Source organism: Somniosus microcephalus, chromosome 4, assembly GCF_052327205.1.
Source record: "Somniosus microcephalus isolate GS21.2 chromosome 4, FLI_Smic_1.0, whole genome shotgun sequence".
In the NCBI taxonomy this organism is placed as follows: Eukaryota; Metazoa; Chordata; class Chondrichthyes; order Squaliformes; family Somniosidae; genus Somniosus; species Somniosus microcephalus.
In genome coordinates this window covers 229,715,623-229,742,192 of record NC_140990.1, presented here as the reverse complement: position 1 = coordinate 229,742,192, position 26,570 = coordinate 229,715,623, and the positions used below count along the sequence as shown (strand labels likewise).

The 26,570-nt window shown below is 41.9% G+C and overlaps 1 protein-coding gene across 9 annotated transcripts in view; it reads left to right on the top strand.

The window, feature by feature from the left end:
* The window catches only part of gulp1b (GULP PTB domain containing engulfment adaptor 1b), a 607,790-nt gene extending 585,360 nt beyond the window's left edge, over nt 1–22,430 (top strand). For all 9 annotated transcript variants that reach the window (XM_085985908.1, XM_085985904.1, XM_085985903.1 and 6 more), the window contains 3 exons: nt 6,468–6,603; nt 7,103–7,197; nt 18,491–22,430. In XM_085985908.1, coding sequence (XP_085842034.1) covers nt 6,468–6,603; nt 7,103–7,197; nt 18,491–18,562 — 303 coding nt within the window. In that variant the 3' untranslated portion in view covers nt 18,563–22,430. The remainder of the gene's footprint in view (nt 1–6,467; nt 6,604–7,102; nt 7,198–18,490) is intronic.
* The last annotated feature ends 4,140 nt before the right edge of the window (nt 22,431–26,570 follow it).

Here is a 26,570-nt window from a genome sequence, read left to right as displayed (position 1 = left end):
TTTACGACCCTCTGAGAGAAGAAATCCCTCCTCATCTCAGTTCTAAAAGGGCGACCCTTTATTTTAAAACTGTGCCCCTATGTTCTAGATTTCCCCACGAGAGGAAACATCCTCTCTGCATCTACCTTGTCGAGCCCCCTTAGTATCCAATATGTTTCAATAAGATCACCTCTCATTCTTCTAAATTCCAATGAGTATAGGCCCAACCTGCTCAACCTTTCCTCATAAGTCAACATCCTCATCTCTGGAATTAACCTAGTGAATCATCTCTGAACTGCCTCCAATGCAAGTATATCCTTCCTTAAATAAGGAGGCCAAAACTGTACGTAGTACTCCAGGTGTGGTCTCACCAATACCCTGTACAGTTGTAGCAGGACTTCCCTGCTTTTATACTCCAACCCCTTTGAAATAAAGGCCAACATTCCATTTGCCTTTTTGATTACTTGCTGTACCTGCATGCTAACTTTTTGTGTTTCATGCACAAGGACCCCCAGGTCCTTCTGAACTGCAGCATTTTGTAATCTCTCTCCATTTAAATAATAATTTGCTTTTTTATTTTTCCTGCCAAAGTGTATAAGCTCGCACTTTCCCACACTATACTCCATCTGCCAAATGTTTGCCCACTCACTTAGCCTGTCTATATCCCTTTGCAGGTTCTTTGAGTCCTCTGCACAACTTGTTTTCCCACCCATCTTTGTATCATCTGCAAACTTGGCTACATTACAATCGGTCCCTTCATCCAAGTCATTAATGTAGACTGTAAATAGTTGAGGCCCCATCACCGACCCCTGTGGCACCCCAGTAGTTACTGTTTGCCAACCGGAAAATGACCTATTTATCCCGACTCGCTGCTTTCTATTAGTTAGCCAATCCTCTATCCGTGCTAATATATGACCCCCAATTCTGAGAGCTCTTATCTTATGCAGTAACCTTTTATGTGGCACCTTATCGAATGCCTTCTGGAAATCCAAATACACCATATCCACTGGCTCACCTTTGTCCAACCTTGCCTGTTACCTCCTCAAAGAACTCCAGCAAATTTGTTAAACATGATTTCCCTTTCATAAAACCATGCTGACTCTGCTTGACTGCGTTATGATTTTCCAAATGCCCTGCTACTGCTTCCTTAATGAAGGACTCCAGCATTTTCCCAATGACAGATGTTAGGCTAACTGGTCTATAGTTTCCTGCTTTCTGTCTCCCTCCTTTCTTAAATAGGGATGTTACATTTGCGGTTTTCCAATCCGCTGGGACTTCTCCAGAGTCCGGGGAATTTTGGTATATTGCAACCAATGCATCCACTATCTCTGCAGCCACTTCTTTTAAGACCCTGGGATGAAAGCCATCTGGTTGAGGGGACTTGTCATCTTTTAGTCTCATTATTTTACCAAGTACTATTTCCTTAGTGATAGTGATTGTCTTTAGTTCCCCCCTCCCTGTGGCCCCTTGATTATCCATTATTGGGATGTTGTTGGTGTCTTCTACTATGAAGACAGATACAAAATATTTGTTCAAAGTCTCTGCCATTTCCCCGTTCCCCATTATTAATTCCCCAACCTCATCCTCTAAGGGACCAATGTTTACTTTAGCTACTCTCTTCCTTTTTATATACCTGTAGAAGCTCTTACTATCTGTTTTAATGTTTCTTGCCAGTTTACTCTCATAATTCATCATCTCTCTCTATTATTTTTTTAGTCATCCTTTGCTGGTTTTTAAAAATTTCCCAATCCTCTGGTCTCCCACCAATCTTGGCAACATTGTATACCTTTGTTTTCAATCAAGGCTGTTCAGTTTTGCCATTTTAACATCTTTCACCATAAGTAACTCCCAACAGAGACCATCAACTTGTGTAAGTGTTTATAGCTGTGTGTACATATGCAAACATGTATGTACACATCTATCTGTAAGCACATACACACATGTACAAAAAACTGTAGATTGTGTACAGTTTCCTGGCTATTTTAAGCATTTTAATTTTTTGTTTTAAACTTAAGATTGTGATTTTCATTAAATAATGAGTGAGACGCCTTAGTGTAGTCATTTAAACTATTTTAACTAATACAAGCCACTTTAATTCCACATCAATGTGTTACTAGTTATTGAAATAGTTTTATTTTAGTGTCATTTATACATAAATGTGTGTGTGGGTTAGTTACACAATTATGAGTTTCAGTACACATCATAAGGTGCAATAACAAAGTATGAACTGTTTGTGAATATCGGGTCATAATTTGCCATGGCAGGGCATCTAATGGCATCTGCCATTAGTTAGACTTCCCTTTGCACAGTTAGGTTCTAAAAAATTTTGCACGCAAGTGCTGAAAGTATGAACTGATAACGTCGCAGTGAGAGAAACGGCCTCTGGGACCAGAGTGAATGGGACAAGCAACGGTTTATTTCCTGAACCAATCAGATTGAAGGATTGTAAAATAACAGCGTTTGGACTAAGAAAGGACGTGTAAATTAGAATGGGTGAATTCAGTGTTAAATCAGGTACAGAAAGATGGAAAAAAAGGGACAGAAAGGAAAAGTGAAAAAATATATCTTCCAACAACAATTATAACCTGAAGGAATGAGACTCTGCACTAGTAATAGTTCATTTTCAGTGCCAGAGAGGTTGACTGGCAGTAATTAACACATCTTTAAAAGGGTACTTAGGCTGAAATGAAGAAGGCTTAACTATTTGTGGCGAGTTTAGTTCATATCTACCGCGCAAAATACAGCAACTTCACGCCATTCAATACATGTCAATGGTGAGGCAGCCAGCGTGAAGCTGTTTTTGCAAAGCTAACGGCAGAGCAGTGCAACCTGGACAGCAACTTTTGGATATTTCAGTTTAACCACACATCTGCCCCTCACTCGAAATTGCTGTACCGTTTACGCATAAACAATGGCGAGGGCCGTTAGCTTCACTGTTATTTTGAGAGCAAATTATGGCCATTTCATTTTAACCCTGAGGTTGTGTTGCAGCTTGTAAGTCACTCCAACATAGCTGTTCATTTTTCTGACATATACATAGTAGTTCAGTATTTGAGCAACTTCCAGTAATTTTGGTGCCATGAACTTTGCGGAGTGCGTTTATGGCCATTATTACAGCCATCTTTTGTCATGTGAGAGGCTAAAAGGCCACAATATTCATTACTATTGAAGTTCTTAAGTTTTTTCTATCATTACTGCAAGAATGGCCAGTGATGCAGGAATATTCTTGCTGCTCTGCTATTGGGACATTATAAAGATACTGGAACTGACGAGTAGGCGCTGCATATAATGGGTGGTCGTTCCAATACTACCCGCTTTACACCACTGCCTGAGACGAATTTCTAGACCACTATAGGTTATTCATTATTTTGATATTTTGAGGATATTTTTCATCTGTATCAGAATATGTGATGGATAGCTTCTACAATGGCCGGAATTTTACCCTAAAAAAGGGGGGTGGGTTTGTAGCATGGGGGCAGTTAAATTGTTAAAAATCGGATTCCTGACCTGACCCCACCTCCAACCCGCCCATTTCTGGTTTTAACGGGGGTGGGCCGGAGGGCGGACGACCAATCCACTTCCAGAGGGTGGTACCTTAATTTAAATATTATAATGAGGCTGGACGCCTCTTCACCTCCATTTTGAATTTAACTGCCTGTGGACGGGTTTCACACAATTCATGAAAGCTGACAGTTACACCCGAGGTGGGGACTGCTGCATCCAGGAGGTAAGTGGCTTTATACCTACCTCCCAACCTAACCCAACACCCGCAATTGGAAACCCCTCACGAGGCCTCCGATCGCTTCCCCAGGCTTCCAATTCCCCACCATGAGGCCACCCCCACCCCACCGATGATGCTGAGGCCGGCCACAATTCTCCGGTGGCCGGCCCCAATTACTGCCTACCACCCCCATTTCCCCCACAGCCCCCAATTCCCCCTAACGGCTGACGCTCACCCTCCACGTGATCCCGATCCCCAACTGCCGATTCCTAACCCCCCCCCCCCCCGCGCGATCCTTCTACCAGACCGACCTCTCGCATCTGCAGGCCTACCCACCCGCAGCTAGCCAGCCTGCCTCTCAATCTGGCTGGCTGCGGGGCAGGAATCTGAGGCCTCACATGCACAAATGGCTCTGCTGTTAAAGTCTCCCGGACTTCGCACCCACCTCGGAGGCACCCCCCCCCCCCGCCTCTCTGGAGAAAATTCAGGCCATTTGTCTCAGTTGGTAAAAGTGCAGTGTGGAACAGACCAGGAAGTCTCCCAGTTCAAATTCTGTTCTGTAAAGTTAGTAAATTTTGGTGAAACATTACAGTTGGCCCAAAGATCACTGGGGTAGAGGAGAAGAATTAGCCAGAATTCCCATTCCGAATCACTATTCAGTGACCCCCTAGTAAATGTGCATGTGTGTAGACATTGGTTGAGACAGGATCAGGCTTGGCTGTGATGGCTCCATTGGTTGGGTAGCTTGCTGACACTAACTGTTTGTGGTTGTTCATGGAGAATAGCCATTTGTTGAGTTTTCAGAGGGCTCTGCCTACCTACGTACCTGGCTGAATCATTGATTTCACAAGGAGGGTTAGAGAGAAACAATTGGAGGTGAAATCTGTGATTAGGTTTTTAAAAAAATAATAAAACGGCATGGTCTATTTTTACATTATTATATTTGATCACCTATTCAGTCTTCTCCAAGCACACCTCTTGTAAGCCGATGCCAGAGTTAAAGCAACAATAGCTGTGCAGTCGAGACCATTTCACTCTCGTAGCATTGCACTGAGCTTCTCCTTTGGGAAATTGTGGAGTTGAATAAAAATAAAATCAAGATTGTATATCAAAATATATCTTCTCTAACACTAATAATTTGGAACCATACAGAGGTGAAATATGTTTTATTTCTCAAAATTTACCATTTACTAATTAACGACCCATATCACAAGATTATCTCCAATTCCGTGCACTTTCATTTTGCTAATAATCTCTTGTACGGAATCTTATCAAATGCCTTCTGAAGTCCATATAGACACCATAGACTCTTCCCTGTCCACCATGCTAGTGACTTCTTCAACAAATCCAACTAGATTAATCAGTCATGATCTACCCTTCGCAAATCCATGCTGATTCTCTTTCATCAGCTGATACTTGTCCAAGTGCTCAGTCACTCAATCTCTGATAATATATTCTAGTAACATCCCCACAATTGATGTTAAATTGACAGGTCTGTATTACTTAGTTCCTCCCTTCCTCCCCTCTTAAATAATTTGGGGTCATTTGCTATTTTTCAATGCAGAGACAGGATTCCTGAATCTGGAGATCTTTGAAAAATGATGACTAATGCATCAGCAATTTCCTTATGTATTTGTTTTAATACCCTGGGGTGGAAACCACCAGGTCCTGGAGATTTCACTATCTTAAGTCCTGTTATTTTCCCCATTACTGTTTTTTTTTAAAGTAACTCCTAAAACTTCCTGCCCTTGATTTATTTTTAGGTTCCCTTGTACCAATAGTATTTTATCCTCTTCCTCCACTGTGAAAACAAAGTACTCATTTAGCAAGTCTGTCATTTCCTTATTATCCATTATAATCTCACCTGCATCGATCTTTAATAGTTTCACATCTGGAGTCTTCCTATAATGACTGATTTTTGAATAGTGCCACACTCATGAATGATATGGGAGTTTTGGAGATTGAGTGAATGTTGCCCTATTTCTGAGAGCTGTGTTTGAAATCAGCCCTGCCTTATGGGATGAAAGCCTCTTGTCTTCAAATTTGAGCAGTTTCAGCTTGGTTCCTAAAAGTGGTGGGCCCACAAATTGACATAATTTTGTCACTAAATTGTTAATCTCTGTCAAAAAGGCTGCAAGAATGGTCAGTGTGCAAATTGAAAAATATCACACTGCCCCTTTACTTCTAAAGTTGGGCCCTCTGGATTTGAACCCTGGGTATGACTGACTGTGGGAGTCTTTAATGTTGACAAAAATGGAAGTGTGTTCCAGTCACTCGGTCTTGTCATGCACCTTGAGCACATAATTTATCCCCAAAAAATCTGTGATTCTCGTATAGAGTCTCCTGAAAAGAAAAACTGGACTGGCCACTTCAGGGGGCACAGAGCGATAAATTTAACCTTGCATTATATAGAAAGAAGTTATATGATTGGATTTGGGTTCACAAATAAGAGCTTTGTGAGTCTTCCTCAGAATATTTCTGAAAGACAGAATTAAAATAATTTCAAGTGAAAATTTCTATAGCTTTTAACTTTTACTCTAAACCCACACAACGCTGCATTACTTCTGTGCATTTTATTTCATCCATCAAGATGCAGAATGTTTTGAGTTTCTATTGGAGGAGCGTTGTGAACATAGCACTGCTAGCAAAGGCTTCTGGCATGCACTGTTTGCTGTAAAATGCTAAACATTAGTTACCTGTTTACTTGCAATAAAATCAGCTGTATTAGCAATAATTCTGCTAATGTCTTGCTTTGTTTGAATTATAGAGAGGCGTGGCACCTCGATCTCCAAGCACAGATCTATTTGATATGGTTCCATTTTCACCTGCATCGCCTCTTTTACCAACACCATCCAGTAATGGCACAGAACTGCCTCCTTTACCTGTTAGATCTTCTGCGACCAGTGAGTTTTAAAAAAAGCTGCATTAACATCTAGCCTGACTTTGGTATTTTTCGATTATTTGAAACATTTAATTTCTCATCATCAGCCTGAATGTTTTTTGGATGATATACATGTTGGCAGTGAAATATGCCAGTTGTTGGATTGTCATAACGGGCATAAATTGCTGAGATTTTTAATGTAATAAAGTTTATAAAGTTTCTTTCTGGGTTGGTTACATATACTGAGTGTTTAACTAAATTATGCATCTTTCATGGTTGAGCCAAAGTAGGCTTCAAAGAGTAATTTATTTTTTCAACTTCTCTTGCTTTAAAAATGACCATAGATATTACTTAAGTTAATGCCAGCTGTTAATCCCAAAATAATGATTGTTCACAACAAAATAAATCAGTAAGTTTGATCAGCAAATGTAAAAATTATGGCGATTATGATTTTTCTCATGTCATCAGCTGACTGCATCGGGTTTTGCAAAGACTAAAATATTCTTTATTATCCTTTGCAGGAAGAGATATTTTTGGCGCTGAGCCATTTGACCCTTTCATCTCGGGTGGGGGAGACTTTCCACCAGACATTCAGTCCAAACTGGATGAAATGCAGGTGAATAATCTGGTTGCACATTGAACAATTTGCATTTTCTTTCATAGTCATTAAGAATATGATTTTGCAAGTTGAAATTCAGACCTGGAAGCAGAACTATTAAGTAAATCTATTCATGTTCTTAAATGTGAAGCGTGCAAATACTACAGAGTAAGGAAGGTTATGAGTACATGTTAACATTTTTTACAAATCAGTGATAGACTGCATGCAAATCAGCAATTCAGCCGTGAATGTTCTTTAAGAAGAATTACTGCAGTGCCTTGAGCAGCATAGCAGAAAGAGCATATATTTCATAGAAAAACACAATGGACATGTGATCTTTTAAGGTGAGAGAAAATGAATGCATGTTCTGAATTTTTAAAAAGAGTGCCCTCACATTCAACATCATCCTCGTGCAATCATACCAACTAGCAACACAAGGGTGTTTTATCCAATGTTCATGTAAAGTTTCTGTAAATGTGTTGTCAAACATTGAAAGCTTTATTTTGAAGACTTTGCATTCTTGGACAGATTTGTGTGCTCCTTTGGAAGTGGCTTAGTGAGTTGCAGTGAATGGTGAGACATAACGATACCCACCACAATGGTGATGAGTGTGAAAGGAATGACTTGGTCATTGTAGGGATACTTTATCGTGTGGGTGTGGGGTGGTGCCAACCTTGCGCATCATGTGGCAGCCAGGGTGTACAGCATCAAGTGAAGTAAATCTGGCCATGGTGAGGCCATCCCTGGCCTCCCGGGCAGCAATGTGGTCGGGTGCTGATGCCCTCTCTCCTGTGCAGCATCAGTTGATTGTAGAGAAAGTTGGTGGTGGTGTTGGTGCTGGTGTTGGGACTGATCATGGTGGGATCTGAGGACCAAGGTGAGACAGTATAAACCGTACCCATTCTGATGTAATAGATGGCAGGTGAACTTGAGATGATAGGAGCAATCTGTCGATGGTGAGAGAGGTTGTTCCAATGAGGTGACACTGGATAGAGAGTTTGCTCCAAACACTTGCAACCTGCATAAAGCTCAATTTGTCTTCCAAATGCAGTAAGCAACAGCTTCTGAGCTTGGAAGGTGAACAGCTGTGAGATGGGAGCTTTTATAGCACATTTTCAGCTGTCAAGTAATGAATTGATTCCATGGCCATTCAACTCCCGCCCTGCTTACCTGACGTGATCCCCGAGCAGTGTGGGCGATCTGGTAAACTCTGAAGGTGAGCTGAAAATAATACTTAATGCTCTGTTAACAAGGTCATAATGACCTTAATTGCCTCCCCCGCCGCTACGTATCGGGCCTGCTCAGCGCTGACAGACTCGACATTTGGGAAAGGTGCGCAGCGGCGGGTTGACAGCAGGGTCCCAACCCGCTGTCAAAAAAAAGCATTTTCCCACCCAACCTGCCACCGATTGCGCCCGCTGACTCCCCGGAAAATTCCCCCCAAAGTTACTGATATAGCATCTTAGCACAGCACACTGGTGTACCAACACAAAATGCCATTGTGTGATGGGAGTTACATTCAATCTATCATTCTGCTGAACTTCCCCCACTGTGGGGCAAATTGCTGAGCAAGCATCATCAGCTCACCTCAAGAGGAAGAAAAAAATCAGGAGAGGGATTCCTGGGTCACTCTTAGACGCCTCCATGTGGCTGACTCAGACTGCTACTTCAGTGCCCTAGGAGCAACTCTTGGCTGCAGTGTGTCTGTGGTTGTGTGATTTTGTTAAATACCTACAGATGCTAACTTTAATCAGACCCGCTTCCTTCAATTGGCCGGGAAACTTGCTGGGCGGGAGTAACTAGCCCAATCAGGGGAAGTCATTTTGGACAGTGGGCTGGAGCCGGCAGCGAGGCCGGGACCCACCACCGGCGTCGTTCGCCACGGACACGCTGAGGTTGGTAAAATCCAGCCCTTTGTATTTTAAACACTGAGGGTGCGATCTTGCCAGCCCTGGGGAGGTGGGACTGCCGGGAAAATGGCAGAATTTGGGAGCGGGTGCCCAACCGGCTTCCATGCCATCTTGCCAGGAGGCGGGTAGCCGTCCCGCGCCGGGTCCCGTCTCCTTGGAGGCGGGAAAGGATTACAGCCGCTTAACTGCCAGTTAACAGGCAGAAAATAGGCTTATCACCATTTTGCCCACACAAGTGCAGGCTTCCCGAAGGCTCCGAACCCCGCCAGGGTCACTGAGGCGAGCGGTGGGTCTGCGGGGGTCAGAGGGGTGCAAAAGTGTGCTGTGAAGATAAGTGATGGGTGTAGGTGTGGAGAGGTGAGTATCTGAGGTAAGTGCAAACTGTTAGAAAAAGATTACTTACCTTTGTTTCTTCCTGCAGGCTTCATCTTCCTGCAGGCTTCAATCGGTGGGTATGTGGAGAGTCTCACACCTCCATGGCAGAGCTGACAGATGGCCGTTGCATTCTCCAGTGCAACAACCATCTCAATTCTGCAAAAGAAAGTGATTTGATGAGGTGTTGAATTCAAGACCTCATCAAACTACAGAGAATGTCACTGTTTCACAGCTTCACAGAGCTGTCAAAACGATTACAATTCATCTGTCAAAATCAAAATCTTTTGACAGATGAAATGTCATACATTGACGTTCTCTGCAACCGGCTTTCCCTTAATTGGCCTGCTAAGCCCACTGTGTGCAAGTCTAATTTATAGGGATCGGGACAATTAAGGGCAATGTCACAATAGGTGCAGCCAAGTATCAGAACACAACTGCATGTACTAGTCCTGTGCTCCCTCGTAGCTAGAGGTGTCCTTGCAGCAGATGGTTCTACTGACCAAATCCTGAGGATATAGGTCGCGTGATCATTGGGAGGTTGATATATAAGGTAATGAAGCTCCCGCCTGCTTTCAAACACTCATCCAAATCAAACCAGGAAATTAATTAGGGTGGAAATCAAGTAAACTGATTTCTGCCTATTTTCATAGCCCATTGTACCCTGGTTTGGGGCACAGATGGGGTGTGATGGACACCAAAATGAGCCCTCTTGCGTTTTGATTCAACACAGAAGCTCAACTCTCCCGTTAGATAGGGAATTGCATATTAGCAGGGAATATTTGCAGACACATCCCCCATACTGTAGTACTGGCCAAACTGCATTCTGTGTCTGCTGGCATGGATGGGAGAAAATATTATTTAAAGCAAAGCATAAACATTTTTACTCCAAGTAGGACCTACTAGGAAAAGTTAGAGCTCATTCCACTCTTGCAGTGGCTGGTTCTTGGGCTTAATATAAGCTAAGTTTCTCCTAAGATCATTTGCAAATTAGCTGCCTGAATGAATTTGCATACTTATTTGCTTTGACAGCTAATTCGTTCAGTTTAGATGTGTTACCATGCAGGCCCCACCATCATCACCAATATTATGTCCGTGTATAATTGAGACACGGACTGCAGGAGTTGATTATAACAAGTCTTTACTGAATGGAGACAACCTGGAAACTGAAACTACAGAAGCCTGCAAGGGCCTTTTATACAGGGGTGGTCACTGCCGGTACTGCAGTCTAAGACCAGTTATTCCCTTAAAGGTACATACACAACAATTCCTCCCCTTTTAGATAAACAGTACATAACATTCATTTAACAACTAAATAATAACTAATTACAATTACAATTATGGTTGCTAGATACATTGGTTGAAGTTAAGCAATTGTAAGTTCAGTCTTTGAGGAGGCTTCCTGATTCTGTCTGGATAACGCCTCTTTGGGGTATCAGGTTCTTCTGGCAAAGTTGAGTTGGGATCAATGTCGTTGTTTGGTTCGTCTGCTTCCAATATCACCGATTCTGCGGTAGATGCAATTGGTACTTCGGTTTCATCGCCAGGTGTATCAGATCGTGGTGTGGAGTTGACGTTTTCCAGTGACTCTAGAATCTGGTCAGCATGGCGTCTTACAATGCTCTCTCCAACGTCCACGGTATACATTAGAGGTCCTTGCCGTGTACAGATCGTTCCTGGCTGCCATTTCTCTGTGCGGTAGTCCCGGGCCAAAACTGGTTGACCTATCTTAAAACTCCTGGTCGGCCTTTCATTCATATTCTGAAACTGCCTGTTCTCCACATCTCTTCTGATGTTTGGCTTAACCAAATCCAAGCGGCATCGTAGTCTTCGATTGAAGAACATCATGGCTGGAGTTTGGTTGGTAACCGCATGTGTCGCATTCCGGTAGGCAAACAAGAAGTTATCCACCTTGTGTTGTAGGGGTATATCTTCATTACACATTGCCTTAATAGCCTTCTTGAATGTTTGAACGAACCTCTCGGCCAATCCATTAGTGGCTGGATGATATGGGGCGGATGTGTAATGCTTAACACCATTGTTCTTTAAGAACCTCCGGAACTCTTCAGACACAAACTGTGGTCCATTGTCGGAGCAAATCTGTTCAGGCAGCCCATTCCTGGCGAACATGGTTCGTAAGACTGTGATAGTTTTTTCTGTGGTGGTTGAGGACATTTTTATTACCTCTGGCCACTTTGAATGTGCATCCACCGCAATTAAAAACATCGGGTCCATAAATGGACCAGCAAAATCAATGTGCACCCTTTGCCATGGAGATGAGGGCCACTCCCATGGATGTAGAGGGGCTTGTGGTGGGGCGTTTTGGACCTTCTGGCATCCTGTACAGCTCTTGGTCATCTCTTCGATTTCTCTATCGATTCCCGGCCACCACACAAACGCTCTGGCTAAGTTCTTCATTTTTACCCCTCCCAGATGACCCTCATGAAGCTCATTGAGCACGCTATCCTTCAATTTGGATGGAATTACTACTCTGGATCCACACATCAAGGTTCCTCTGCACACTGACAGCTGTTCTCTTCTCGGCGAGAATGCTGGCAGCAGTGGTTCGCCATGTGCTGACCATCCCTTCACCGTTAAATCATAGACCCAGGAGAGTGTCGGGTCTTTTTTTTATTATTTCCCCGTCGTCGGAACAACCCTGCGGGACTCTTGCCTCCCTCTTCTCGGGTCTGTACGCTGCCTGGCTTCGTAGCACCGGCCGCGCCCTGTGTGCTCCACCCTCTCCTCTTCCTGACAACGCTGCTCGGCCCCGTTGCAAGCCACCCGCTCGAGCTCTAGACCGCCGCAGCCCAGGAAGGATTAGTGTACTACCTGCCACCAGCCCGATTAGCTGAAGCATCATCGACAGGATAACCAAGCCCCACTCTCGACAGCCTCTCCTGCAAATCTTCAACTCCGCTGACTCAGAGGCGGATGCCCACGGTCGACGCCTGTTTCTACTGTTTCTTTCTTCCTTCTGGCCTCGACCTCTGATAACTTCGATTCAGGGATGGATCCCCATGAGGTGGTGCAGATTGTAGGTAAGTTCGTATCTGCTCGTCGCCAGTATTATGTCCGTGTATAATTGAGACACGGACTGCAGGAGTTGATTATAACAAGTCTTTACTGAATGGAGACAACCTGGAAACTGAAACTACAGAAGCCTGCTAAGGCCTTTTATACAGGGGTGGTCACTGCCGGTACTGCAGTCTAAGACCAGTTATTCCCTTAAAGGTACATACACAACAACCAACACTACTTTATTTCTGTTTCTTCGTATATGTGTATGATGAGGTTTCATTTAATGAAGAAGACATATCCTCCTGCAAGTATTATATCCCTCATTCTTTTAAAAGAAGTTCCACTTGCACACAGAAAGCTCCATAATGCTGGACTAATTCTCATTTCTGTTTCTGATCTAGTGTGGCTTGTAGCTATTTTTTTTACTATAATTGTTTCAATGTTCTTGTGGTTTCTGGGGGGCCTTATTCTGCTAATACAAAAATCTACAATTGTATCCTTATATACTGTATATATCTACATCATAATAGTTAAAGTAATTCATGGTTTGAAAATCACTGACATTTTTGAAATATGTGATAAGGTGTTATATGAATACATGTCTTTTTATACGCAGCTGGGTGGGTGGGGGCTTAAGTGCATATGGTATGAATTTCTTAAAGGGTGCTTTTGCATGCAGGGTGGTGGAAATTCCACTTTTGTTTTGCAATGGAACATGATCGTTTTCAATTAACGAAAAGCTTAGTTTTCATTCTGTAGTGCTAGAATTGAGCAGTCTTTACTGAATTACATTGTAATAATTTTTTATCCTTTCCTTATGCCTGCCATATGTGCCTAGCAGCGTCAGCGATGGTTGGTACATTGTATTTTCATTTATTTCTCATTTATGTGTATACTGGATGTAATTTTTAACGTGATTGATTCTACTTATGTTGTTTATAATGCCTCTGACAAGAAAAAAGAATTCACTTTCAAGCCCCCAATGTACATTAGGATAACAAAGACCCTTTGGCTCATTTCATCTCACCTTGCTAGAAAAACAACCCATTACAGCATCTAGCCATTTCTTAAATAATTCCAATAACCTAGAAACCAGTTGTACCTGTTGATCATCTTCACTGTGAAGAAATATTTCATTTCATCTCTGCTAAATTTGTCCTTTAGTTATTTTGACATGCAGCCCACAGTTAATTGTAGCTAAATGTTCTGGTGGTATTGTAGTTTGCAGCTGCCACATTACACCCCCCTTTTCTTGGGTAGCGGCTCCACTTCTTTCTTCCAGCCCTTGTCTGCATAGAATATAATCTTCCACATGCCAAATTGTTCCTACTCATTAACATGTAAGATGTGAGTGTTGGATTTTTCTTCATGTTGATATGAAGTGTTTGAAAAATATATTTATAAACAATTTTGATCAAAGGTGAAATTGTTATTAGGTGATGTGCATGACATTATGTGATTGCACGCTATTTTAAAAATGATTTCCTCCTCTTCCTGTTTCTTGTGCCACCTCGCCCCCCCTTCCCCCAATCCTATGCACCACTCCAGTGTGTAGGCAATCTGCTGTCATGTCAATGCTGCTCTAAAACTGGCTGCCAGGAGTTCTGCAAGAATAAGCTGGATGATTCTCCTTCCAGTTATTTTTCCCTTCCCGATGAAGTGATGAATAAACTCCAGTGCAAAAGTCATCAAAACTCAGCAAAATTGTCATCTGCCATAATTCTACCTATTGACCGATAGAAGGACAAACACCGAGAAGGAGCCAGGTCCATAATCACTTCACCTTTCATCCCTAATATCCTGTCGTACCAAGGACAGATCAGTGAGACTGAAATACCAATGAACATCTGTTTAAGGAAAATCTTCAACAGCATTCTACAAGGAAAGCCAAGATTGTCAATATTTACTTTGATGATGATGGAATGCAAAATGATTTTTTTTCCCCAAATTGGGAAAACTTGTCATTTTGACAAATCCTAGGAGGCTCCTGTTGCTTTCTTGCTCATCGGGAATGATTCGATTGCTTCCTCCGGCAAACAGTGAATCAGTCACATCTGCATGCATCTTTTCACAGCAAACCAACTAATGTTACTAATGAGAACATAAGAACATAAGAAATAGGAGCAGGAGTAGGCCAATCGGCCCCTCGAGCCTGCTCCGCCATTCAATAAGATCATGGCTGATCTGATCCTAACTGCCAATCCACTATCACAGAACCATCTCCTGAATCTAACAGAATTAGACACACGAAATAGGAACAGGATCAGGCTCCGCTACCCACAGGGCCATGACCGATCCGAACCTAGACTCATGTCCAAATTCCTGCCCGCTCCCCGTAACCCTTAATTCCCTTTACTTCTAGGAAACTGTCTATTTCTGTTTTAAATTTATGTAATGATGTAGCTTCTACAGCTTTTTGGGGCAGCATATTCCATGGACCTACCACCCTCTGAGTGAAGTAGTTCCTCCTCATCTCAGTTTTCAAAGAGCAGCCCCTTATTCTAAGACTATGCCCCCTAGTTCTAGTTTCACCCATCATCGGGAACATCCTCCCCGCATCCACCCGATCCAACCCCTTCACAATCTTATATGTCTCAATAAGATCGCCTCTCATTCTTCTGAACTCCAATGAGTAGAGTCCCAATCTACTCAACCTCTCCTCATATGTCCATCCCCTCATCCCCGGGATTAACCGAGTGAACCTTCTTTGTACTGACTCGAGAGCAAGTATGTCTTTTCTTAAGTATGGACACCAAAACTGTATGCAGTATTCCAGGTGTGGTCTCACCAATACCTTGTACAACTGAAGCAATACCTCCCTATTTTTATATTCAATCCCCCTAGCAATGAAAGCCAACATTCCATTGGCCTTCTTAATCACTTGCTGCACCTGCATACTAACCTTTTGAGTTTCGTGCACCAGGACCCCCAGATCCCTTTGTACTTCAGTACTTTCCAGTTTCTTGCCATTAAGATAATAACTTGCTCTATGATTTTTCCTGCCAAAGTGCATAACCTCACACTTTCCAGTATTGTATTCCATCTGCCAAATCTCTGTCCACTTACTTAGCCTGTCTATGTCCCCTTGCAGGTTTTTTATGTCCTCCTCACTCACTACTTTCCCTCCCATCTTAGTACATTAAATCTGCTATATAAATACAGGTTGTTGTTATTGTTGAGTCTTGGCCTCTGAAGGCATTGCTTTTCTGTAAGGTCCAGATAATAATTGTATATATTCAGCTGGTAGGGAAACAGCAGGTAGGAAGCCTCAGAGTCTTCTAAATCCCCTGGTCCCCTAAAGTGCAACACCAACTGTGGCAAAAAACATTTAAAATCACTAACAATCAGAATGAGATGCTATCCTTTAAGAATCTTGGCACCAAAATTGCACGGACTCTGACCATAAGTTTGGTGGGAGTCCACTGGAATGGCTGTAAATTTGGCCAGGACCCAGTTACACCAGGTCCCAGCCTTGCATCAGCACTTCCAGGATTGCTTTCAGGTGCAGAGCCTCTGCCCATCAAGGTAAGGGGGAAAGGAGTCCCTAAGTTAGGGGTTCCTGCTCTTAGGCCCTCAGTTGTGAACTGGTGAGCAATCTTACCAGGCACACCTGCCCGATCCCAGCGGAACTTGGGCCCTGGTCAAGGTTGGGACAAATTTATTAAACACATCTGATTGACTTCCATTTTCTCAAGAGCTGCAGCAGACCACATAGAAATAAGTTAAATCAATCTAAAACCAGGTATACATTTGGGAAAGTTTAAAATTTTTAAAATACTGATTTGTATAATTAGGATAATTTACACTTTCCAACTCCTGCACTTCGCTCTTGTTTTTTACAGATGCAAAAGAATCTTAAAATGCTGTGTGATTCAGCTCTCTCCCTCCCTCTCCCTCTCCCTCCTTCCCTCTCCCTCCTTCCCTCTCCCTCCCTCTCTCTCTCTCCAGGAATATGTTTGTTTTCAATGTCTACAAATTGTCAATTGACCTATCAATCAAACAAAATCAATTCTGATCTCTTCAGTGAATCCAGCATTCATTTGAAGAATGCAGATCAATTATACCTTAATTTAGACTGCACTTCAGTGCAGTACGGAGAGAGTGCTGCATTATTGGAGGTGACTGTTTTGGATGAGATGCAAAACTGAGGCCCTGTCTACCTGTTCAGTTGGATGTAAAAGATCATATGGCACTATTCAAAGAAAAGTAGAGGAGTTTGGTGTCCTGGCCAACATTTATTGGTTCACCCAATGCCACCATAATAAACTTTTTTTTCTCATTGCTGTTTGTGGGACTTGTGCACAAATTGGCTGTTGCATTTGCCTACAAAGTAACAGTCACTATACTGACAAGCAATTTATTACCTGTAAAGTGCTTTGGCATGACCTGAGAATGTGAATTGTTCTATATAAAAGCAAGTTTGTTCATTCATTCTTTCTTTCTAGCCTTAAGGAAATACACACCTGTACTTTACATGGTATATGTTGCTATATTTTATTTTTTATACTTATATAACAGTACTTCCATGAGCACTGCCACCGGCGATTCATTAGCATAAATGAAAGTTTTGAGCTGTAGAGTTTCCACTTTTGCTTATCGCCAAATGAAAAATCTTCCATGAACCAGCACAATCGGTCACCGTTTTAGAACATAATAACTTTTTTCTTACATTAATAAATATACCTTGATATATTTAAGAGTGGTAACCTTGGTGCAGTTTTATCAATACAGCTGAAAATGGATTTATCATAAAAAATAAACATTTTTAATAAGTGTCCAATCCACCACCTGTGAGTACCCTGATTTTAAATAACTAAAAATGACTTTATAAAACTATACAGAACTATTTACTAGTTTTATTAGTGTACAGTAGTCAGTTTCTTAGTAAATTAAATATTTTTTAATATTTGAAATCTTTTAAAAGGTGCCAATTCGAGCCCTTGCACCAAAAAAAAGCTTAATTTTGAGAGCCACCTTGAAGGCCCGCAAACGGGCGCAATTAACGGAAACTCACAACAGTGATTAATTCAATTTGGGTGTGTGGCCAGTTTTGTGGGCGGGATCTGCTTCCAGGGTGATGTTTGTTAAACTAGAGCAAAAGATTGCGGAAACTCGATTTGCACTAGTCGTAATTTGCATTTGAAATTCCTTGACCTTTTGCACTGGTTTGGGCGATTTTGGCTAAATTGCACTGGAAAGACCAATGCAACTCTACCCCTAAGTGCAACTCTACCCCTGAGTGTCCAAACTCCAAATGTCATGCCTCACATAAAAACATCATCAAATCATAACCAACTTTTTTTTAAGAAATGTGTGCAGAAAGGGAAAGAAGCCCATTAATTCCTGTTGTTTTTCCTGATCTTGCCATAACCTGGAGATATTGTTCAGATAACACAGAAAGGAACCAAGCAGGTCGCAAACTATAGAAATGTCCAACAATAATTAGCCACTAATTGTCCTTGTTTAGATAACTGCTCCACAGGTCATATCAGCAGCTAAACATTTCAATCATGCGCTTGGTCCCAGAATACACAGGGGGAGCACCTGGTACTGGTAAATTGTTATGAAGGATGATCTCTCATAAATGCAATTTGTTTGTGCCTGCCTTCAATTCCAAGAAGTTAAGATCCCCTATAAGCTATCATTAGTTTTACACATCTGTTGTTGACATGCTTTTATATGGATTCCTAAGCTCCCTCACATGAAGGGCCTACTGCACTTGGTGGACAAAATGATTGATGTATGGTTATCTTGTTATGTTCATAACATTTAGGTAAATAAGTATGATTTAACCATTATTATGTCTGTTCTTGTTCTTTGAAGTAGATCTATTCTCAGTTTGATAAGTAAGTCTGACAGATTGCAAAACAAAGATTCCAATCACAGCACAAAATGACATGGGTACTTTTTGGTGTATTTGCTGTTCATTATTTAAATTTTGTCTGCGTGTTGTTGAAAGCCAGTATCTGCTATTAGTTTAACACATTTTCTTGCTTTCTATTTTCTAGGAGGGGTTCAAAATGGGACTAACTCTAGAAGGCACTGTGTTCTCTCTTGATCCTCTGGACAGCAGATGCTGACATTAAGGAACTGAATATTTTCACATTTGGATCATAAACATTATAGTGCCAGTGAAGTGCCAAAAAAAGCTTTTTGTTTTCCACATTATTTAATAATACCTTCCTTGTGTGGATTTTTATCTTGATTCTGCTTGCATTTTCTTCTTATTTTTTTTAATCAAGTGGGAAAAATAGCATAGAGAAAACGCTGAAGATTAATGTTAACACACAATTTGCATTCTACTTGACATTTTATGGAGCCAACCCATTCCTTCAATTCTAACATTTTTCCAAAAAAAAATCTTTTCAAAATTAGAAACAGCACTGAATTGTGGTGGTCCATATTTGAAAAGGATTTTTACTCAAAAATGAAGTTGTACTTGGTATTTTTTTTCATCTATATCTTCAAATGAGGGGTTCATGATGTAATTGTAAACTGCATCTAGTGACATTGGAGCTCATATGCTCAAATATCAAATGTTCCAGCTGCAGCAATGAGAATTTCTAATGAGGAAAAGAAACAGTGATAATGCTTCGGAATTTGTATGAGCATCACTAAACAGAATTTTTAATGGGAAGAATAACCTGCCCTTTGTTACTCATTTTAAAATTCCTGTGCGTTCCCTTTGTACTATTATATTCACCCAGTCTTAGAAGAGTGTATTTTTATATATGTTTATTTTTCAGTAGTATGCTGAAAATAGCACATATTGAGTGATTTTGTAAGTACTTTTTGCGTTTTGCCCAGGAGGATGATGTAATAACTGGATTATATGTTGCCCAAACTTTGCTGCTAAGACAACTAAATTGTATTGAAGTTAAATTCAAATTTGATGTCCTTATTTTGCTATGTTAAAAATGCTATATTGTTCGTTAGTTGTTTGTCAAACTAACTTCTTCAGTCACATCAGTATTTAAAAGATTTCTTATTAGAATGTTGTACCTAAACAGTGACTGATTATTTATCTTTTACGACATTTCATTTTGTGAAACATTACAGAAAACTAAAGCCCCAATTTTACTCTGGTCGGCACTCGTGTGGGCAGGGTCTGAGGCAGGCGGCAAACCATCCCGACCTCAGCAAAGAGAGGCCTTGGAGATTTTAACTTCCGGGCCTCATCTGCATAGGCCCCATCAGAGTTCCCCCCGCCCCCCCCCCCCCCCCCCCCCCAAAAATCAGCAGGAAGTGATAGCCGGTCGACACGTTGGAGCAGAATGTTGGGTAGCAGGAGTTTAATCGCCGGGAGAGACCTCCTCCTACTAGATTGTTCTGGTAGGAAAGCTACAACAGCTTCCCCAGGCAGACGTCTGGTTAAAATAGTCATCGGAGCCTGATCTGCATATTTAAAGAAGCGCCCTGCTGGTTTCCAGCAGGTGTCCCTCTCGCCTGCTCAAAGGAGTGGGTTAAAATTGGAACTCTTGGGAGGAGAGTGGGTCTTCGGTACCTAAGTCCCACTGGACGATTTTAACTGCCCACCTAGTTTTAAGTTAGACAAAGATATGTAGAGATGAGGGAGGGCAATTTTTGGCCCTTGCAACTCATTCCTGCATAGACACTTGTGGTGCCCTTATCTCAGAGCTTTTGCCTCCACTACCTTATCCAGAAGACTATTTCAGGTAACAATTACTCTTTAGGCGAAGAATCACTTTCTAACACCAGTCCTTTCACTAGTTAGTACCTAGTTAGTTTCCCACATTACAACAGTGACTACACTCCAAAAGTACTTCATTGGCTGTAAAGTGCTTTGAGACGTCCGGTAGTCGTGAAAGGCGCTATATAAATGGAAGTCTTTCTTTTTTTCTTTATACCTCCTTGTGCTGCAGTTGTGGTTTACTTTGAAACTGCTTTTCTACTTAAATTAATATCTTGTATGCCTGTATAAGACCACCTCTCATTCAGCTCCTTTGAAATGAAAATTCTAATGTTTTGCTTATAATTCATTCCTCTAATACTCATGATCAGCCTTATAGCCCCTTGCTCCGCTGCTTCCCGGGTTTGGATATCTTCTTTGTGCCACCAACTAGAAATGAACATAGTACAGTACTCAAAGTGTGGCTGGAGCAGAGGATTGAACACATTTGACATGATGTCTTCAGACTCATCCTCCATTGATTTGACAGTATAGCGCAGTCTTCTGTTTGCTGCTCTGCAATAACTGAATTATGGTAACTATTGAGTGTAATATCACTTCCCAATCTCTTTAAATTTTTCCTCTAACCAGTTCAACACCATTGAGCAATTTGTTCCCCTTTATTTCTTCCAATGTGTAATCTTATTGAAACATATAAGATTCTGAAGGGGCTTGACAGGGTAGATGCAGAGAGGATGTTTCCCCTTGTGGGGGAATCTAGAACTAGGGGGCATAATTTCAGAATAAGGGGGCACCCTTTTATATTGGAAATGAGGAATTTATTCACTCAGAGGGTCGTGAATCTTTGGAATTCTCTTCTCCAGAGAGCTGTGGAGACTGGGTCATTGAATATATTAAAGGTGGAGACAGACAGACCTTTGACCGATAAGCAAGTCAAGGGTTATGGGGAGTGGGCAGGGAAGTGGAGTTGAGGCAAAGATCAGATCAGCCATGATCTTATTGAATGGCGGAGCAGGCTTGAGGGGCCAAATGACCTACTCCTGCTCCTATCTCTTATGTTCTTATGTAACACCTTGCACTCATCTGTATTGAATTTCACTTGCCATAGTTCTGCCCACTTCCAAAATTTGTCTAAGTTCTTCCATAGTTACTTAACTAGCAGTTGCTTCCTCTCACTAAGACAATTCCTTATCCACCTCCAAGTTTTACCTAGGGTATTCATTTTTTCAAACATAAAAGCAATTTAAGTATTACTTTAAACAACAAATCTTTATCATTCACTGATTTTGAAAATGGAAAACTGGTGCAGACCAATTAAATATTAGCAATTATTTCAACTTTATCTCCAACTGTAATTCTAGTTGTTTATTATCCTCCCAGGTTACATAGATATGAAGTGTAGGTATGACATGCATCAACTGAAGTGTAATGCAAGTCTATATCTTGAACACTATACAAGATGATTATGTTAAATCAAGAGGTGTAGAATGAAGGGTGGATCATTTAAACCTGGCATTATCTTTTCAGAATTAAAGTATTTCCACAAATTATAATAAACAAGCATCTGCATGCTTTGCCAGTATTTCATATAACTATTTTTATTGTTTGTAATGTGCAGAATCTAATAAGTCTTCCTATTTCTATCTGCACCTCTATCAAATGACATTTTTCACTGAAGATAGTCACATTATGATATGTCTTAATGCTTTAAAATATATTTATCAGTAACATCCGTATATTTGCCAATATTTGTCTTATGCAATTTATATTGAGGGTGGTATAGTGTACCACTGTTTGTTATCAGTGACTTTATTTTTTTTAATCAAATTGCATCTCTCAAGTAACTGTATAGTCACTGTTGGTCACAGATTTTAACAAAATAGAGTTAATTTTACATGAATAAAACTAACATGCATATATAAATGTGTTCCTTCAAAACCATTTCCTGTTCCTAAATTTACAATGGCGATTGTCAGCATAATAATAGCAATATTTGTTTAACTTTAAGTATCTGTTGGGATAACTGCTAGTGAATTAACACAAACCTCGAGGAAAAAAGTATAATTTAGATTCATAATTATATCAGTGTTATACCAGTATCTGGTACTATTGAATATACTTAAAGATTGTGCTGAACCAAAAAAGTTAATATTGCTTCATAGACACATACTGTTGTATTCTTGATCAGTTTGGAAGGTGGAGGTAGACCAAGTCTGTAACATCAGTATATCTTTGTAATGTCTATTAGTTGTAAAAGTCTCCTTCAATTGCCAATAATAAACTTTTTTTTAAATGTAGATTGACTCATACACACACACCTATTGATTCCTCTTCGGAGGTTTTATGTGAGATTGGTCTTATGAAAGCAAAAGTTTGAAAAATGTGGTTGTTATTTTTCTAATGCAGCACAGCAGCTAATTTGGTTTGCCATTGAGATGTAATTAAATACGGTTCAAACTTTCATTACATGGGATGCAATCAAATAAACAGTGGAGGGAAAAAGGATTGTACAGGAAAATAGTGTCCACAATATTAAAAATGTGGACTTGGCTACACTGTAGGTTCAACACAAAATACAGCTTCAATGCACCATCACCAAGTCAAATATAAACATGAATCACACATGGCTGTATTTCTGAGTGGTACTTTTTGATTGAGTTTCTCTGCTAAAGATATGTTGACTTGTGTTTGGGTATGGATCCATGGATGTTGGCAACCCTCTGGTAGTTCTCTGAAATAAACATTCTTCATGTAAATCTAGAGAGTCAAGCACAACCAAGCCGAATGCTGTCCTCACCCAACATCCAAGCACACACTCACATCCAGCAGAAGTCACTGGACAGCATTGGGTAAAGATAAGCAGAGTCTGACAGGAAGAGACAGAGGAGGAGAAATTCCCTACCTTATCGCCACCTGTTTGTGCTGCAATCCTGGCCAAAAATGGTGGCCACCACTCTAACGCCCTTCTCTGCCAATAGTAGCGGTGGCCCTGGAGAAGCAAATGGGGAGAGCCGTCACGTCAGTCGGCATGCAATGCTGACTTAACGTCATGCTCTCTGAATTTTGACCTTAGCACTGAGTTTAGCGCTGGGTCCTAAATCGCTCTGAAAAGTGAGCGTTCAGCAGACTGACAGAGATGCCGTCAGTACTTCTTAAAGGGATGCACACATCTTTCAGGTAAGTTTCCATTTCAGGTTTTGGGGGGAAATATTCATCCCCTTAGTGCCTCCCATTACATAAGAATATAAGAAATAGGAGCAGGAATAGGCCACTTGGCCCTTTGAGCCTGCTCCGCCATTCAATAAGATCATGACCGATCTAGGGCTCAAAGCCACTTCCCAGCCTGCTCCCCATAACCCTCCCTTATCTTGCAAAAATTTGTCTATCCCCACTTTAAATGTATTTAATGACCCAGCCTCCACAGCTCTCTGGGGCAGAGAATTCCACAAATTTACGACCCTCTGAGAGAAGTAGTTCCTCCTCATCTCAGTTCTAAAAGGGTGACCCTTTATTCTGAGACTGTGCCCCCAAGTTCTAGATTTCCCCATGAGGGGAAGCATCCTCTCTGCATCTACCCTGTGGAGCTCCTTCGGCATCTTATATGTTTCGATAAGATCACCTCTCATCTAAATTCCAATGAGCATAGGCCCAGCCTGCTCAACCTTTCCTCATAAGTCTATTCCCTCATCTCTGGAATTAACCTAGTGAATCATCTCTGAACTGCCTCCAATGCAAGTATATCCTTCCTTAAATAAGGAGACCAAAACTGTACGCAGTACTCAAGGTGTGGTCTCACCAATACCTTGTACAGTTGTAGCAGGACTTCCCTGCTTTTACACTCCAACCCCCTTGAAATAAAGGCCAACATTCCATTTGCCTTTTTGATTACTTGCTGTACCTGCATGCTAACTTTTTGTGTTTCATGCACAAGGACCCCCAGGTCCCTCTGAATGGTAGCATTTTGTAATCTCTCTACATTTAAATAATAGTTTGCTTTTTTATTTTTACTGCCAATGTGGATAACCTCACAATTTCCCACATTATACTCCACCTGCCAAATGTTTGCCCACTCACCTAGCCTGTCTATATCCCTTTGCAGATTCTTTGAGTCCTCTGCACAACTTGCTTTCTCACCCATCTTTGTATCATCTGCAAACTTGGCTACATTACAATCGGTCCCTTCATTCAAGTCATTAATGTAGATTGTAAATAGTTTTGACGTGTGGTGCTGGTCTAGCGCCAGTAGATGATGCTATTGGGGCACTAGACCAGTGCCACATGTCAAAGCTGCCCCCACCCCAGCGCTGCTGCTAAGAGGTATCGCCATGAACATCAACGCCAGGGAGATCGTGACGTCAGTGAGCGTGCAACACTCACTGACCGCCCGATTTGCAAAATTGATTCTCGCCACTTACCTCACCGCCTGGAGTAAACAGCAACAGAGCTGGCATGCAGCACCAGGAAGCCGGCTCCCGGGACGTTATTTAAAGGGCTCACTACTAATCACTCGCAGCTGTCAGGTTAGTACAGTTTGTGTTTTTTTGTAAATTTCACCCACTGCAACATTTTCATTTAGTTATTTCAAGATTATTTTGTATCAGGAGTCTTCTGGCAACTAAAAAGTAGCTACATATAGTGTTCAAAGATTCAAACTGCTACATTTGGTAACATTAATGGGGTCTGTACTTGCAGTCGACCTTGCCCTCCAGGATCTATGGCCTAGGGAGTGGAGGCAGTGAGAAAGACTGGAACGTGTGCCCAGAGGGAGGAGGAGGACTATCAGGCCTCTCACCAGGAGGCCTTACCCTACGAGGATATTCCAAGAGCACTTCTCCTACCTCCAGTTAAGTGAGGAGCAGTGTATTAGAATGCTCTGCTTCAACAAGGAGGTAGTCATAGAATTCTGCCACCTCCTGCAACCAGACCTCCAGCCTCAGACCAGGGCGACCACGGCTCTCCCAGTGGCAGTCAAGGTTACCGTCAACCTCAATTTCTTCACCAGCAGATCCTTCCAGTCTGCAACAGGAGACATAGCTAACATCTCGCAGTTCGCCGTCTATCGCTGCATGCAGGAGGCCACAGAGACTCTCTACAGTAGGAGAAGGGACTACATTTCCTTCCCCATCACCACAGAGAAGCAGGACGAGCATGCGTGTGGCTTTGCCAGGATAGCGGGATTCCCCATGGTGCAGGGCAGCATTGAATGCACCCATGTTGCTTTGCGGGCACCACATAACAATCCTGAGATGTTCCATAACTGCAAAGGCTACCACTCACTTAATGTGCAGTTGGTGTGCGACCACAGACAGTGAATTCTCAATGTGAATGTCCGCTATCCTGGCAGCAGGCATTATGCCTTCATCCTGCGCCAGACCGGTGTGCCAGCACTTTTCCAGCCACCACATCAAACTCTCGGCTGGTTGCTCAGAGACGAGGGCTATCTGCTCTCCAGCTGGCTCATGACCCCCTCCACAACCCCAACACTCCTGTCCAGCACTCATATAATGAGATATAATCGCAAAATACTGCGGATGCTGGAAATCTGAAATAACAGAAAATGCTGGAAATACTCAGCAGGCCAGGCAGCATCCGTGGAGAGAGAAACAGGGTTAACGTTTCAGGTCTGGGACCCTTCATCAGAACTGGAAAAAGCTGGAAATGTAACAGATTTTAAGCAGGTGCAGAGACAGTGGGGGGGGGGGGTTTAGGAGGAGTGGAAGGAATTGAAAGAACATGCTGTGAAAATGTTGCAAAGGGGAATGGCAAAATCATACTGCATGAAAAATGGGCGCAGGGATTATTATCTGAAATTGTTGAACTCTATGTTGAGTCTGGCAGGCTGTAAAGTGCCTAATCGAAAGATGAGGTGCTGTTCCTCGAGCTTACGTTGAGCTTCATTAGAACAATGTAATAGGCTGAGGACAGAGAGATCAGAGTGGGAGTGAAGTGGAGAATTAAAGCAATCGCATTGAGTTTAAGCAGACTTTGCTAAGTGGCAGAAAAAGTCTTTTAAGTGCATTTACTGAATTTTAGTGAGTAAATAAGTGAATTATTTGAAGTAAGTTAAATTTTTTAGAGTAAATTAAGCTGTTGGGGAGTTGAAACCGGAAGTAGAATCCGGGTATAAAAAGGGGCGGGCTTAGTGCGGTCGCATTGAGTGTAAGTAGAGTTTGGTAAGTGGCAGAGTTCGGGCAAGTGGGAGGTGAGGGGGTGCTTGTTGCTCTGTTTTGCTTCCCTCTCTCAGGCTAATCCAACACTGCAGACGTGGAGCAGTGAGACAATTCAACCGGATAGGTCCCCCAGACAGTTTCCACGAGGGAGGTTGGTGATCACCTGGTTGGTAGGTTCTCTTCCTTCTCTTCTATACCTTTAAGTTGGTAAGTCCTATTAAATAGTGGTGTAATATTATCATCTATATCGGGGCAGAGGGGCTTCAT